The following is a 16,975-nucleotide window of genomic DNA, read 5'->3' on the forward strand; positions in this document are numbered from 1 at the left end:
GGCACTTTGTAGCTTTGCTAGTTATGCTACATGACTGCATTCCTGCCTACATATATAGTTTATTCCCACTTCAATTTAACATAAATCAGTTGACTTTTCTCCTCCTCTGATGTGTTAAAATAAAGTATAATATACAGTATGCACTGTGCAGGGAAACAGCTGCCTATCAACGTCTGCTACTCTTTCCTGTCTCTACTGCTAATTCTGGCCTTGGACACAGGTTGCTCATCTCTGGAGGGGACTTGAGTTCACTCCAACCAACAGTTTTTACTGACACTCAATATACTATCTGTTTTCTCTGCACCTATTTCAACAAATGAAGAAAGATTGCCGTAATTGCCAACTCATCCACCAGCATTACACCAATGCGATATACTGTAGTGAGATTAGTGCCTAGCTCAGGTGTTTGCAGCGACCACAGCTGCATTTAAATTACCTTCTTCTGCTTTTTCAACTCATGCTGGGAATCTGGAGGAGACAGTAACAGAATAGGGTGTACTCTCCTGACCTCTCCGCCCATATTTGTTAGTTCTGATATGTCATCATCCTATTGATATTGTTTCCTAAACTCTACACCATCGCTCCTTTATACAGAATTTAGATGACTTGTCCTGTTATTGGCAATCCTTATTATGCTTACACATTCTTTCCAACAACTCATTTATTGTACAATGGTTTTCATATCAGACATGCCGCCATCTGTGTTCCAACCTTTTGGTTTCCCATATGAATAAATAACAGTAATACCAATACTATGGCATTATAATTTGCATAGTATATTTTGGGCTTTAAAACTACATCTATCCATGCTATAAAATGAAATATTTTACAATATGCTGAAGGTACGAGCAATTATGTTTATAATCATCGTGTTGTGTTTTTATAGTTGTTTTGTTTAAAGCAACTGTTCGCTGAAAGCCATACATGAATTATAAGCTGTTTATGTGATGTAAGGATGTAATTTGTTGAATAACTCTAAATTTTGCTTTTGCTTTCGTGGTAATGTACTCTACTAGGTTTTTATTCACTCGAGTCCTGCGTTCACTTCAATTCTACAAATAACGTTTCTGCTTCCTTTAATTCATCGTAGGGTGATAGGAGCTTTTGTGTTGTATTTGTACAGTTACATTAATTGTAGTTTTGTAATTGAAAGGATCTGTTCTGTGTCACTTAAAGGATAACAAAACTATGCCCTCATATCCAAAACAGAACGCTCATATGTTATCCAAAACTGGAATGGCTCAAGTCCTAGCCCTTCTAGCTAACACATGTCCATTTGGAAAAAGCTCTGGTAGGTGGGGTTTGTGGGTTTCTTTATTTTGTTGTTCCATGAGCTTCTTAACCTATTTTTGCTCCAACAAACATGCACAATGGTCTATAGAGTGAATGAATTCCGTAGAATTCTCCAGTTAATGTTCCTATTTTGGGAAAGAGCTGTAGAATCAATATCAAGCTTTTGGGCAAAAGTAAGAGAGAAAAAACAGGAGCAATTATTAACTATCCCCTAATTAATTGGCAAGTCTATGTACTCTTTCATTATCCAGCATTTATTTTGAAAGCCTGCTTTTAAATTTAATGCTGGAGTTATAAAACAAATTTTGTTCAATTTATCTAGTTCTGATGCGTGCTATATGCAGTAATATGATTGATGAATGAAATTATTATCAAAAGAGCATGAAACATTTAAGGGCCTAATTGACAATGAAAACAGAAGCATTTGCCAGTGATAGAGTATTCTACACTTTGCCTAGTTATTGAAAGGGGCAATACCCATGGCCAGGCGTGGATTGGGAATTTAAAGTGGCCCTGGAAAATTTTCTGAAAGTGGTCCCAGGTCGGCTGTCTAGAATTGCGGAATGGGTTCTTTGCGCACGTTGAAGGTACGCACCTGGAAAAGGGGCATGGCCTTGTGGAAAGGGGCGTAATCTTGAATGAAATTCCATGCCCGCCAGCCAGTTCCCACATTTTGTCACAATGTAGGCATGCCCAGTGCTCCAGTAGCTGCTGCGTCAAGCCCCTCTCTCCAGTGAATAGACGCAGTGCACATGTGCACGGCATCTATTTACCATTTGCACTGCTAAGCAGAGCAGCGAGTGAGAGATAAGGATGGCCTAATTTTGCAATGTTAAAGAGATCGTGGGCTGCTCTGCTTGCAATGACAGGCTCAGTCAGGCTGCCTGTCATGCTAGAGGAAAGTCCTATTGGCGCCCCCCTTAAAAAAAATATATATATACTGTTTTTGTGTGTGCTAAATAAAAAAACAACTTACCTCTATGGTGGTTTTCCTCCCTGGGCATACAGTGTCTTCATTCGCTATTCGCTAATCATGCAGGAGATTACATGGTCCGAAAGCTGCCTATTAGTGTAACAATAAAGCCAATATCATCATCGTGCAACAGAGGTTCAAGCAGATAATACATAGTAACAAAATTTGAGTATCCCTGATCAAACAATTTTATATTAATAATATATGTTTGCTAATTTTGGTACCATATGTATCAGTAATATGGTTTCTTTAGAATTGTTGTCTTACTGAAGAATACTGTGCTACATCCTTTTATTCTAATCCTACTAGTGTTCCTACCAGAGGCGTCACTGGGTCTGATGACACCTGATGCGCACTCCGACTATGCCTGCCGGAGGCGTACCCCACAATAAAGGGCATCGCCTTGCGGTGAATCGCGATGACTTCACTCCGGGGGCAGTCCAGCATTGGAATGTTAGCTCCTCTCCTATTACTGGAGCTGGGTGCTGCAGGAGAATGTAACACTGCAGCACCTGTCTCCTGTCACTGCAGAGGAGCCAGCATTTTGGTCTAAATCCCTCCAAGAATGACACCCGGGTGGGCCTGCACTCCCCTCTTTACGCCACTGGGTCCTACCTATGTGTCTACAGCACCATTCCACTGTGTCTCTACAGGGTTGTCTCTAGCACCATCCCAATGTGTCTCCCCAGCGCCAACCTCGCCTGTCTCCTTAGCACCAACCCCTCATGTCTACCCAGGGCCAACCTCGTGTGTCTCTCTAAAGCTATCTTCTGAGTCCCTTAGCACACAATGAACCCATTACTGCCCACCTCCCAGCACTAACCCTCCCACTGCAACCCCAGCACACACTGACCTTTCTCATAGCACCACTACTCCACTATGCTCTGGGGGCCTTAGAGGGCATAACACCTCATGCCCATGTGCCCCTATACTGGGGGTCATAGTTGGCATTCCACCCCAAGCCCTTGCATATATGTTTTTCTATTCCAAAGGGGGCATGGCCATGGTTCCATGATTAGGCCACACCCCCTGGTCAGTAATGCATCCCGGCCAGCTCTTAACGGCCATGGCTGCCTTTAGGGCTCCCACTATACCCCACCAGCCACCAAGCATATAGTCCTTAAGGGCCACTACACTACCTTAATGAAAGCAGGTCCTGCTTGATCTTCCTGTGGGGGCCGTGTCTTCTGAGAAACTTTGTCATCTTGCCTAGGCCGATGATCTCCTTCACCTCACACAGCCGAGCCCTCAGCGCCTTACTGCCACTCACACAGGCTGCAGCTCCTCACACACAGCTGTCACTGCTGATCTCTTGTACCTATTCTCCTCTATCTCTCATTGCCCCCAGCAGCGCTGCCCACATAGCCAGAGCTACATTCCAGTCCTCAGACAGCGGCGGCCACGGTGCAAGCCCCCAGGTAACTTGATTCAGCAGTGAGTGCTGGACTTACCCAAATAAAACTCCACCCCCTGGCCCCTCCCACTGACTCATCAGTAAAATGACTGACGGACTCCTTGACGAATAGGCAGGAGTCCGTGGCAATTTAAAAAAAAAAAAAAAAAGTGAAGAAAAAAAATATTGTTTTCAGTGGCCCCGGCCCCCAAAATGATCCTGCCCACTGGGGAAACTCCCTGTGAAGTCTATGGCCAATCCGCTTCTGACCATGGCAGCGGTCATTTACTTCTAACTATTGTTTGCCAATATTGCAGTGGTAACTGACAAGTGCCCAGGTGACTCAGCAAAATGTCTTTGATAAATTGTGATAAGGGATTTTTTGAGGCAATAAAAAGTCTTAATAGTTACAAAGGAACTGATAATTACCCAGAGGTGCTCTCATATCTGAGACTGAGAAGATAATTTCATTAGTCTTCAAAGTATAAATAAGCATTTTACCATTATTGTATCATTTATCTATAGATTTGCCTTTGCAAAGAAAACAATGAGAGCTACACATGGGTACAAATATATAAAGAAATAGAAATATGTAAGGTATAGTTACTCTTTAAGGGAAATGTCTTAGTTCTGAAAATCTTTCAATTTTGAATAGAGAATAGGATCAAATTTTTTTCCCTCATACAAGAACCTGTTTTCATGGCACAAAATACCATATTGCGAAGAGCTTTATCTAATATGTTCCAGTATTCCATTCTAGCAATCTAATTTCACACTAAATTATATAAAATGGGTAATTTTAAAATTACAGCAAAAGAGAACAAATTCATTTCAATTTGTTAATACTGCCGGGTATTCTGCTGTCTCGGTTATTGGTTTAGTAGCTGGACATTGTTCTCTATATTTATCATTCACAGCTTGAAATTGTCTTCTTGACTATTAAGCTTAATTTAGAAAGGAAAATGCTGTAAATATAAGTCAGAAAATGTACACTATGGAGCTATATAATAAAAAGTCATGTGCAATAACCTTTAGCGTACCAATTATATATATATATATATATATATACACACACACATATTATATATATATATATATAAATATATATACAGTATATATTTGTTTATTGGGATAGTGTGTCATATGTGTCTGTCAATATTTAAAATTTCTGAGGTTTTAAAACTTGAACAGACAGTTCCTCGTGCGTGCAGATGATGTGTATGGAACCCATAGCCTAAAGTGTCATGGAGAGTCCATATCTTGGGACAAATGTAATAGGCTGAGAGTTTAGCAGTAAACTCTCACATTGGTCGAGTTTTATATTCAAAATGGGAAAACATCTGAATGAGAGTTTAAATCGTGAGAGTTTTTGAGTCTAGAACCTTGCGAGTCTGCTTGTTCTTTGTCTCTATTACATTGGCTGAGTTTAAAAAGCTGAATAGCTGGAATTATGCACGGTAAATGCAAAAAGAAAAAAACCCATAAAGAATACTTGCCTACTTTTGAAAACTTATTTCAGGGAGATTGTGAATGTAATACCTGGGCCTCCACACAATGGTCAAATATAGCTCAATTTGACATACATACATTATATAGACAAAAGTAATTGAACACTGATAGCAAAAAGATCAACAAGATTTTATTGATGTCGGTACTTTGTAGGTCCACCACGTGCAGTGGTTTCTGCAGACACCTTTCATGTCAAACTGTCCACAAATTCCTGGACAACAGCAGGCGGTATAGTTTGCCTTACCGCCTTAAGTAAAGTGACCAATTGTGACACTGAAGAGGTCAAGTTGGCCTAGAATGCACGCCCTCACTCTGGACTCTGAGGTGACCAGTCAATCTGGGTTACCGAATATTCTGTATACCAGTCCAATGTCGCCCTGAAAACATGACAGGTGGCCTTATCGTCCTGATAAAACATTCATTGTTTCCATAAAACTGCAAGTGCATGGGCCTCCCTACGAGGTGTTCTTGTCAAAACCGCCACATAAGTGCCCATTTGGAACTCGTGTGCAATGGTATACATGGGACCATTTCACTTGAGCGGGGGTGTCCAATCACTTTTGTCTATATAGTGTATATACTGCATATATAAAATGCTAGTTCCACATACTGCAATCTATGTTTATTCCCTTGTACTCCAACCCACCTCACCACCTATCGTCCACTTTGTTTTTCCACCATTTTCTCTCTCCCCCTTCTCTGCCTTTCCCACTTTCCACTGCCAACCTCCACTCCCCACTCTTTCTCACATTTTTTTCTCTCACTCACGACCCTGCTTTCTTTCTTTTAGACCAGGGATGGGGAACCTTAGGCCTGGGCGCCATATAAGGTCCGCGGAATAATTTGGTCTGGTCCTCTGAGCTTTTTCTGCTAGCCTCATCTGGCAAGCAGGGTGCCAAAAATGGCACACTGCAGCCAGAATCTATGCAGCTGTGCCGTCTGGAGCATCGTTAGGATGCTTCAGACATTCACACCGCTGCCCTTACAGCTCCCTGGAGCACCCTCAGGATGCCCGGGCATTGCTGTAATCACCGGCGATTGTGGCCCTGCTGCCGTGTGATGTCACATAGAGGGACTTGGCCTGCACCAGGCCCGCAAATAATGTTATATATATATCAAAATGGCCATCGGCAGAAAAAAGGTTCCCCACCCCTGTTTTAGAGCTTCACCCCCATGTATCTATCTCTATCTCAGTGGGGAGGAGAATTTGTAGTGAATACTGAACCTCTGTTTACTGGAGACTGATGGCCATCTTCCTTTAGAACACCATCTGCCGGTATTTACCTACTGGGAGACTCACAAATTTTCAAGCGCTGTCCTGGGCACTAGGGAAAATACTGTAGGTGGTCCAAGGGTTTGATTACACAATTTGTAGTGAATCTTGTCATTGTGGCCCTACTCCCTGCTGCTCAATAGAAGCACATTAGCTTCAGTATGTATGCCCTAGTTACATGACACAATATTAACCCTGATATATCGGACTTTTGCTTGAAATTCCTTCACAGTGAATAGTTATTTTTTATTCCTTACATTGGTTAAGTCCCCTAACAGTGTGTAACAAGGTCCCTTATTGTCAGATATTTTAGTAATATGTCTTGTCCTTGGTCTTGATGATGATTAAATATACAATGCCAAATGTAAAATCACACTTTGTTGAAGCTTGGTACACACTGGAGCGACCTGACTTTCACACACTAGAAAAACGGAACTGTATATCATGCCGTCCTTCATTAACATACATTAGGTCGCATGTGATATCACCAGATTTGATGTACTGCGCCTTAAACCTGCCAATGACGATAGCATCTGCAGGTATGCTCATAATGTATGTACACACTGAGGGATGTAGGCGATTTGCCGTTACGAAACAGCAAATCTGCTCAACATCGTTCCTGTGTGTACCCATCTTAATGCCCTGCACAGAAAGAAGATTAATTATATGAACAGTGGGCCTGATTGAGACCTGGACGCTAAGCTGCATTCACTCACTATGGGCGATTGTCACCCGTCTGCGCATGTGTATGCATCGCAGTGTGCATGCGCGAGCCAGTCACTGCAATCGGGAATCGTGCGCTAGTAGCACAAAGACTGAGCGCTACTTTGAGTGACAGATAGTGCCGTTTGTGGGTGGTAACAGAGGAAGGTGCTTGTGAACGGGGGAGTGGTGCTGTGAACGCAGGCGTGTCTGGGCGTCAAAAGGGAGTTTTATGGGTGTGCATAATTAGCATGTAAGCGTCATTGTACACGTCACTTGGTTGGATTTCAGCCTGCAGTGATCGCAGTGCTTGCAGTGGGGTAAGGGCTACCTCAAGCACTGCATGCAGCTCCGATGGCTCTCGATGCTACCGATTAATCATACACTTCCTGGAGATGACATGTGCTAAGAAAGGAAAGTGGGCGTCTCTAGACACCTGCGTTCGCTCACTGCTGTCGCTTCATACGCCACACAATGTGATCGCGGAATTTGCATAACCGGCCCCTTTTGGCCGCGAGCGATCACGGCTTAGCGCCCGGGTCTGAATCAGGTCCAGTGTTCCCTTTCTATTTTATATCAATGCAATTATTTCAGGCAAAATGCTACATAAATTATTTAAGTTGTTGTGCCCTTGGATTGCTTGCACATGACTTGCTCAATGTTTGGTGACTTCTTATATATAGTATATGGGCCATATTCAATTTGGAGTGAAAAAACATAATTTTCCCATTTTTCACTTATCCCCGTATTCAATTTCCCCGACTTTTCGCTGGTGCGGAAAGTCAGAGGTTCGAACCCTGCGATAAAGTATCACCTATGAATAGGTGGTGAAAAAAGTGCAGAATTGGGGTTTTGGGGTGCAAACCTTAAAAAACCACCCATCACCCATGGGACAGGTCCCCAAAGGTAATCTGTGTCCAACATTTAAAAAAAACACACTAAAGGACACCCCAAACATGTACTGTCATTTTGGGGGGCGATAAAAAAATGGGGGACAAACTTCTGAACTAGCGAAATAGACTCGGCAGTATGCAGCAGGTATTTTTTGATTGCAGGTGGTTGTGACAGGTAGATTTTTCACAATTTCTAAAAATTCACTATTAGCCACTATAAAATATGCTAGTACCCATTTTCATGTACCCCAAACTTGATGGGACTAATTATTTTTTCCAAAAAAAAGTTGCTAAATGCTATTCTTCACCACTTTACCAAAGACACTAAATAGCACCTACTGAGACCATTTAAAGACCTCAAATACCTTTAGCAGGGCTATTCGGTGGTACAAATAGTGATCCCCCATGTCAGAGCATGTTTTGGGGGTGTCAGGCTGATTTCCAAAAAAACTATAGGTCTTTTCGCTGATTTCCATTCTCAAATTGAATACGGGGAATCGCGGGGGACGAGCGCGATAAGTTATTGACCACAAAACCTCCGAAGAGGCTTCGATGAGGTTTGCTACAAATTGAATATGCCTATAAGTGTCTTCTATAAAAATGAATGTTAGGTGCTTTATTGTATAATTTAAAGCAGGATAAGGGGCAGGGTCTGAGTCTTTCTGATATTACAGTAGTTGTTAGGGATTTTATTGTTACTAGTTAACTAATTTATTAATAAGTAAAAAAAGATCAACTTAAACACAGGGCTTTTATTCAGCAAGGATCGCTATTGCTAAAACGTACACAGCAGACGATTTTTGTGCGCATTTGTATGCATCGCAGTGCGTGTGTGCGAATGCACCAATGCGATCACAGGGACTGACAGGCAGTGAGCCTTTGGGGATGGTGAGAGAAACACAAGTGTGCCTGACCGTTTGAATGCCGTTGCATGGGCGTGCATAATTAGCCATTGTGATTGCAATGCATACACAGCTTGAGTATTCACTGCATGCAATGAAGTTAGCAATTTCTAAGTATGGTCAGGGCTGCTGTAATTCTGTGTGAGGGACCGATAGTACTCGATGTTAGCGATGTTTGTGAAGGTTTGCAAAGTATTTCAGATGTGAGATAGTGGTAGTGGGATGCAATGGGCGGCTCTATGCTGGTAGTTCGATGGCATTGTGATTGCATTCATTAGCATATTTTGCAGTAGACCTGAGTGCGATTATGGAGCAACAATCGCAATAGTGATCCTTAATGAATCAGGCCCACAGTACAGGACTGATCACATGCGAACCCTAAAAATAAATAATAAATTAAGTTTAACATACAGTATTGGAGAAAGTGTTACTTTTGGCTGGATCTTTGCCAGCACCATACCTATTACTATGTAATAAGGGCCGGTTCTAGACCACGTAGAGTCCAGGACGAGAAGTCCTTTTGGTGTCTCTCTTAAAAAGAAAAATCTATGCTGTATTTTGTGTGTACTAAATAAAAATACACCTTATCTATATGGTGGTTTCTCTGCAACGGGGAACCTCTGATTAAATTGATCCTCCCAGGGCAGGCAGTGTCTCTCCAGCTTCCTGCCCCCTTTATCTCTCCTGCTCCCTGTCACTTCAACTTCCTGCCACTACCACTCCAGCCTCCTGCCACTACCACTCCAGCCTCCTGTCTTTCCAGCCTCCTGTTCCATGTCACTCCAGCCTCCTTCCCCCTGTAACTCTAGCCACATGTCCTTTGAATCTTCTGCCCCCTTTGTCTCTCCAGCCTCCTGCCCCTTGTCAATCAAGCCTCCTGTCTTTCCAGGCTCCTGTCCAATGTCTTTCTAGCCTCCAGCTCCTTGTCACTCCAGCCTCCTGCCACCATCACTCCAACCTAATGTCTTTCCAGCTTCCTGTCCCATGTCTTTCCAGCCTCCTACCCCCTGTCACTCTAGCCCCATGTCTTTCCAGCCTCCTGCCCATGTCTTTCCAGCCTCCTGCCCCATCACACCAGCCTACTACCTCCCACATGAGAATACAGCCCCGAGTCTTTCCAGTCTCCTGCCCATGTCTCTTCAGCCTCCTGTCACTCCTGCCCCTTGTCACTCCAGTCTCCTGTCTTTCCAGCTCCTGTACCCCTGTCACTCCAGCCTCATGACTTTCTAGCCTGCTGTGTTGCCAGCACCCTACCCACCCCCAACTTACATTCTCCTTTGACAGCCTGCATCTCCTCTTCACGCTCCTCTTGCTTTTGGTGGCGCTGCATGATGACGTAACAACTGAAACCGCACAGCATCGCACAGCATGAGCAGCCACTGGGTCCTTTTGCCTGACGGCTGTTGGTCGGACCCGGCAGAAAAAAATGGTTTTGCAGAGCAAGCCTCTAACAGACAGCACTGGCAGGGTAACTGCGCCTGCAGCCCCAGGCAATAGCCTTGCCTGTCTACCCCTTGAGCCGCCCCTGTATTTATCCATTATTTTATAGCAAGCTGTTACTGGAATGCATATTATAATACTTCTGATACATTTAAAAATCGATAAAAGATCAATAAAATACTTTTTAATTTACAGTTCTCAGTAACTATAATGTGAATGATTGTTGTACGTTAGAAGGAGTTTGGAATATGTTTTCAACAAGACTTGAATTATGTAATTGGAAGGAGAGATTATGTACAAAATGCAGCAATATACTATTGATTTCTGCACTATAGAAACTGTCAATATATATATTTATGCAGGAAACAAGAAATAATTTGAAAGACGAAAGAGAAAACAAAATTATAAATGAATTTATTGAGCGTTCTTTAGATACATTTAAATTTGCAACTGTTGAAACAAACATTGATCTGCTCCTGATACCATAATGTGATTAAGATTCTGTGACAGTCCTTAGCTTTCATGTATTGTGATTGTATTGTGATTTCTTAGCCACACTCAGGTACATTTTATCTGCAAGCAGCTACTGGCGATGCTTCTGTCACTTGTTCCATGCCAGTATTATGAATGGTGCCTCTGTGCACTCATCTCTTTGTAGCAATGTGTCTTTATAATTAATAACGAACTATAATGAAATGTAGTTAATAGAACTGGACATTTTTAGCAGACTGTAAAATCGGTTCTTTAGATAATATCGGCTTCTTATTACATTCCCGGAAACAGCTGCCACTCGATACTTGTCTTTTATCAGTTTTCATTCTTGGCTTAAAAGGAGCGGCCTTTGAAGAATACCAATAATTGTTTAGTGGATTAGCTACAAGTTCATTATGACAGGGATATGGATGAATGGGAAGGTATTCATTTGGGAGTTCTCCTGCATTTTTGTTCAACTAATGTAGGAATTGTCTGAAATATGCACTTTTAATAACTAATTTAATTAACATTATTAAACTTAAAATTTGAACAATATGAAGTCCCCTACTGTAATCAGAATAATACCCCTTTTCCACCTAAATTCCGGGTCTGACCCTGAGTTGGAAAAAAGTTCCTATCCGGATCAGACCCGGAATTTTGCCGGCGCCAACTCGGGATATTCCCGAGTCGGCGCCGCTCACACCGGAGTCGGGTCTGCATAGACCCGGCTTTTCTGGAGTGAAGTGGGTCGCTTGGAGATGACGTCATCTCCAAGCGCCACTGAAGCCGGACCAATCGTCCGGCTAGCAGCGCACTCCAGGTCATCGTGACCCGGAGTGCACTGTTCTCGCTGCGGGTTTTCACGGGCTATGCCCGTGTTAAACCCTGCTATTTACCTGGGTTGGATTGCCGGGTCACTCGACCCAGCGATCCAACCCTCTCCCCTTTTAAACCAGGGAGCTGCCCGGGTTAACCCTTCAAAAACCCGGGTTTAAGCTCCTGTGTAAAAGGAGTTTAACAAGGTAACAGTTGTATAGTACAGTATGGTCTCATGTTGAGTTGGATATATAAGCGTAAAAAAAAAAATAGTCTCTAAGGGGTATATTTGCTAAAGATCGATTTCAATAGATTTTAATTGATTTCAAATTGATCTAAATCGATGTTGCGTATCTGGGGCGAAATAAAATATTTACCATCACCTAAGAAACCAAATAAAAAATTGTCTGTTAGTAAATGTGTCATTTAGCCTCAGAAACACAACATCATTACAACATTGAAATTGATTAAAATTGATTGATAGCAACCTTTAGTAAACTTACCCTTAAAACTCTGCACATAGAAATACTGTCATTTCAAGATGCATTCAGCTCTGCTCCAGTAACATCTGCGCCAGGGTTTTGTTTTCTTTACTATATATATAAAAAAATAAGGGTGTATAATATAAACAGCAGGGTGTAATTGTCCTTCTTGATTATGATGTAAGTAGGAAAAAGTTATTTAAAAATATGTCCACAAAATGATATAATATAGGCGTAAGCAATAAAGGAAGCTTCAGAGTTGAATCCACAATAAGGCAATCACAAGTGGCTAACCAGAGCTGCTGGTAACCCTCATCAACCGTGTGTATTTTCCCCAGCCCTTAGGCAGGTTATACGGTTATAGATGGGTGTATACGATAGCTTCATCATGCAGGTCTGCCTGAGTTTGCAGTTACCCTGTTTCAGTTGTAAAGAAGAACAAGTGTCAGATCTGCCTATACAATATGTCTGTTTGTTTTTCCATAGGCATATACAGTACAGATTTCCACATTTTACACTAAGCACATACACCCACCTTAGCATGAACACCTATGTCTAAAAATTATACTCTCCTCCATGATATCTACTTAGTGCTAACTGTATTTCAGAGCATGGTTATATCCAGGGCCGTAGCTAGGGTAGTGCGGCTGGTGCCATCGCACAAGGCACCACAGGTCTGGGGGCGCTGTTTGGGCCTTTCAAATTTCTGTTTATTGTCATTCTCACTTGTAGCTTCCTCTTACTTCATTCCCAGCATCTCCTGGTCTCCCCTATCTCTTCCCTGGCCCTTCCCCATGAGGCCATTCCCCTTTTTTGGGTGCATTATGTCCCTTTGAAAAATGAGGGGGGTGCCAATGCTCTTTCTAGCACAGGGCACCAAAAAGTCTAGTTATGGCTCTGGTTATATCTAATTTATTCAATTAAAATGCTTTATATACTGTACATACTGTATGTTTTACGTTTTGCCTAAATCTGTATATATTATGTATGGCTTAATTATAAGTATATTCAGTCACAATTATTTTGCTTCAGAACTAGTCAGAGAACACAAAGAACATATGTCGACAATGCTAACATTCTGATGATAACTGTCAACATTTCATCCCTGGAGGCCCAGTGGTCACTAACCTTTGACCAGATGAATGTAGATATGATAATAAATCATATCACACCCACCAAATCATCCAGTATGTTGGAGGTGTGTGCAAAGTGGCATGACCTATCAGTAAAGGGACGTGGTCTGAGAACAAACCCCCATTTATATCATATGGGGCATGCCCAGCACTCTCCGAGATGCTGGGTTGCCCCCGGGCTTCCCACACACGACATCAATACAAAATTAATATATTTAAAGTACATTTCAAAACGTCATATTTTAACGTAGGATAGCCAGTTATCCATACCTTAATTTTCTGGTCTTGTAATTGTTTGCAATGCCTTTATATCAAGTGTTTATTATTGACTTGATTTATATTGATACATGACTAAAATGTGGGTTGTATCCAATGTAAATAGTTAATATAATTGAATTTACTTACTGATATATAAGTTTACAGTTTGTTTTTACTTGTGTTCATGTCTATATATTCTGATTTATTTTTTGTGTAATGTTAAAATAAAAGCATTAATGTATATATTTATTATAATGTTGAAAATGAGAAGTAAAAAAGGGCAAAATACATGAATAGGGGAAATAAATAGGGGTATGGATGGATGTGACAATGGGGCCCCAAACTGGTGTCTTGCGGGGTCTTTTAGGGGTCTATTTACTAAGCAGTGTTAGAAGACAAAGTGAAAGGAGATAAGGTACCAGCCAATCAGCTCCCAACTGTCATTTTTCAAACACAGCCTGTGACATGGCAGTTAGGAGTTGATTGGCTGGAACCTTCTCTCATTTCACTTTGTCTCCTAACACTGCTTAGACCCATTAATCTTGCTCTGATAAACACATATTATGCATGTAGCATTTACACAAATTTCTGAATAGATTAACATCACTCATGTTTCAGGTACTGCATGCCATTGTGTATGTTGCTATAAATTATTAAATGATTTAACAGAAAATCTTATTTTCTTTAGAAATCTTTCTGGAAACCGACTGACGACCTTATCTTGGCAGCTCTTTCAAAACCTAGAGCTAAATGATTTGTAAGTATAACTTTTACTTCTTCCTTTCTTGTTTGCATTTAACACAGATATTGGACGTCCTTTTCTGACTGCTAATTTGTACCATAATTAGAATCTATGGAAATTGTGTGGAATTGTTGTTCATTAAATTGATTAAAGTAATTGAAAAAGCAAGCTAATATTGATAGCGCTGTAGTTATGATATCACATATAACATATTACACAGTGAAACGCCATATTAAACTACTATAACAGCATTCAGAGATCAAAAGAGAGGATATAAAAAACCTGCACAGTAGATATATAAATCACTGGTATGTATATAAGAACAGAAGGGTCAAGCTGTTAAGGGTGGTTTTGTCCGTCCCTTATTAAAATTTGTTTCTAGACATCACCTAAATTAAAATATGCCACCTACCCAAACATTATATTATTATTATTATTATTATTATTATTATTATTATTATTATTATTATTATTATTATCATTATTATCTACAATTGAAGAAAATAAATAATTTAGAAAGAATTGTACCTGAAATATATCCTGTTGTCAAATCTGTTTGCAGTTATAGAAAATGAAGGTTACAAACACAAAAACACTTCCTCCCTCAGTAATGTTGGTGACAGGTTTTACTGCTGGGAGATGACTTCCAAATTGTTGAAAACTAGGGTCACTAACAGCTCGTTGTGTAGCCCTGCTTTGCCAGCCCGTTTGTCACCAAGTAAGGTTGAATACCAGTGATTTTAGAGATCCCATGAGATGCATCTTATAACCTTCTCAAGATATGTAGCCCCTTTGACAGGAAAATAAGAGCTGCTGAATGCAATTTCCTGAATTATTGATAAAGTGTTGAACAGTTATTTCAAAGAATAATTGGATGTTAAGTCAATTCCATATTTCAGAACTGGGCAACAGTTGAGCAAAACAGAAAGTGATATATCAGCCCCACTCCTATTGTTGTTTATGATGAAAAAAATGGTATAAATATATACTGTGTGCCAATCACTCAGTGCATCCTACTAGCAGAATCAAAACCACCAATAATTCCTAACTTCATAAACTGTTGCAGGTTAATTTATCTGTACAGTACTATTCTTTTAACTACATGCCTGGCCAGGCCGGGCTATACCCTGACATGGTTGCGTTTAATGGTTGCAGAGAGGAGCACCCCCTGTGGAAATGTATCCACACAGCGCCTCTGCCCCCAGTGTACTCTTGGTTGCTGCAGAGAGGAGCAGCCGCCCGGGAAATGTAAAATCATCTGCACGTTGCCCTCAGTGTTAGCCCGGCGACTGCAGAGAGAAGCAGCTGCCGGGACATGTAAAAACTCCAGAGCCCCAGCCGCCCATGTCAGTGACGATTATCGCAACTTATCGATTTTTCCAACATAATTTTTTTTTTTTAATATTGGTAACCATCCATGGCAAAGCCTTGTGTAACAAAATCATGCTGGCCGTGCTCTGAGCATTCGGAAAACTCAACCATCGATGGCTACTTTCAGTAGTTGATATTTTCCAGCCAAGAGACTACCTGTTTTTGTTTTTTTTTGTGGCTGCTTTTATAGGTGCTAACTATTCACCCTAATAGATTGTTCTTTTTTGTGTATATAATTGCTCATTTGCATCTATTTTATCTTGGTCTGTCCTAGACCTGGGAGAATGGGAATTGATTATTGTTTAACTCTGTGAACCACCTAGGTGTCTCTGACAGTGCCTTGTTTTGTGTATATTTTTTTTACATTGATTGCTGCACCAGCAATGGTTTTCTAATGATGGTTTTAATCTATTTGTCATCCATGGTACAGCTGTCGATGGCCATTACTACAGTATACCATAAACATTGTTAATATTTGTGGTATACTATGTTTCAAAACTAAAAAATATTTTTTTTAAATAAAATTGTGTTGGATAGGTTTTCAATGGATATTCTTTATTAATTATTATTAATTATTATTATTATTATTATTATTATTATTATTATCCTTTATATATATGGTGCCAAAAAGGTTCTGCAGGGCATAAATGAGCACACAAGAAAAACAGTTAATAGTAATGCAATACAATGCAGGACAAGGACATGGTTTATAACCATAGCTGCATAACACAAGCTGCAGGGCGTCAGCAACCAAGTGTTAGGTGCCAAATGGGGAGTTAGGAGTAAATTATACACTAAATAGGGGGAGGAGAAGCACATGAGGGATGAGGGCCCTGCTCGTGAGAGCTTACATTCTAAGGGGTAAGGGCAGACAGACAGGGGCGACACAGATGGGGTAGATAGTGAGGAAGGAGCATCGAACAGTGGGTTAGGATATGTGCAGCGGAATGTGTGTGTTTAAGATGATCTGATGTTATGTCTAAATTAAGTCCTTCGTTCATCTATCTCTATGACAAAAAAAATGACAATTGCTGAGCGTTTTTTTTAAATATATTTGTTAGTTAAGTGGTTAATTCTGCATTCTAATTGTCACTGTTTATTGTTATTGTTTGGCCTTTAATAGTTGTTGAATGGTAGTATTTACAATGAAAACATCAAAAACATAATTATATTTAGGGGTGTATTAAACATCCTAACAGCTGAGGGTGTCCCCTATGCCAGCCACATAAGTTATCTTAGAACCTTAAATAACACATAATATAAGATTAATGTACTAGAATAAAGACACAGAGACATAACTTTGACAGAAATTGGTCAACTA

The 16,975-nt window shown here is 40.8% G+C and overlaps 1 protein-coding gene across 3 annotated transcripts in view; it reads left to right on the forward strand.

Annotated features, from left to right (window-relative positions):
- Positions 1-16,975, forward strand: part of NTRK3 (neurotrophic receptor tyrosine kinase 3) — a 700,933-nt gene that overhangs the window by 260,351 nt on the left and 423,607 nt on the right. For all 3 annotated transcript variants that reach the window (XM_088452662.1, XM_088452663.1, XM_088452665.1), the window contains exon 5: positions 14,230-14,298. In XM_088452662.1, coding sequence (XP_088308788.1) covers positions 14,230-14,298 — 69 coding nt within the window. The remainder of the gene's footprint in view (positions 1-14,229; positions 14,299-16,975) is intronic.

This window comes from Taudactylus pleione, unplaced genomic scaffold, assembly GCF_031769625.1.
Source record: "Taudactylus pleione unplaced genomic scaffold, aTauple2 ptg000556l, whole genome shotgun sequence".
NCBI classification, from domain to species: domain Eukaryota; kingdom Metazoa; phylum Chordata; class Amphibia; order Anura; family Myobatrachidae; genus Taudactylus; species Taudactylus pleione.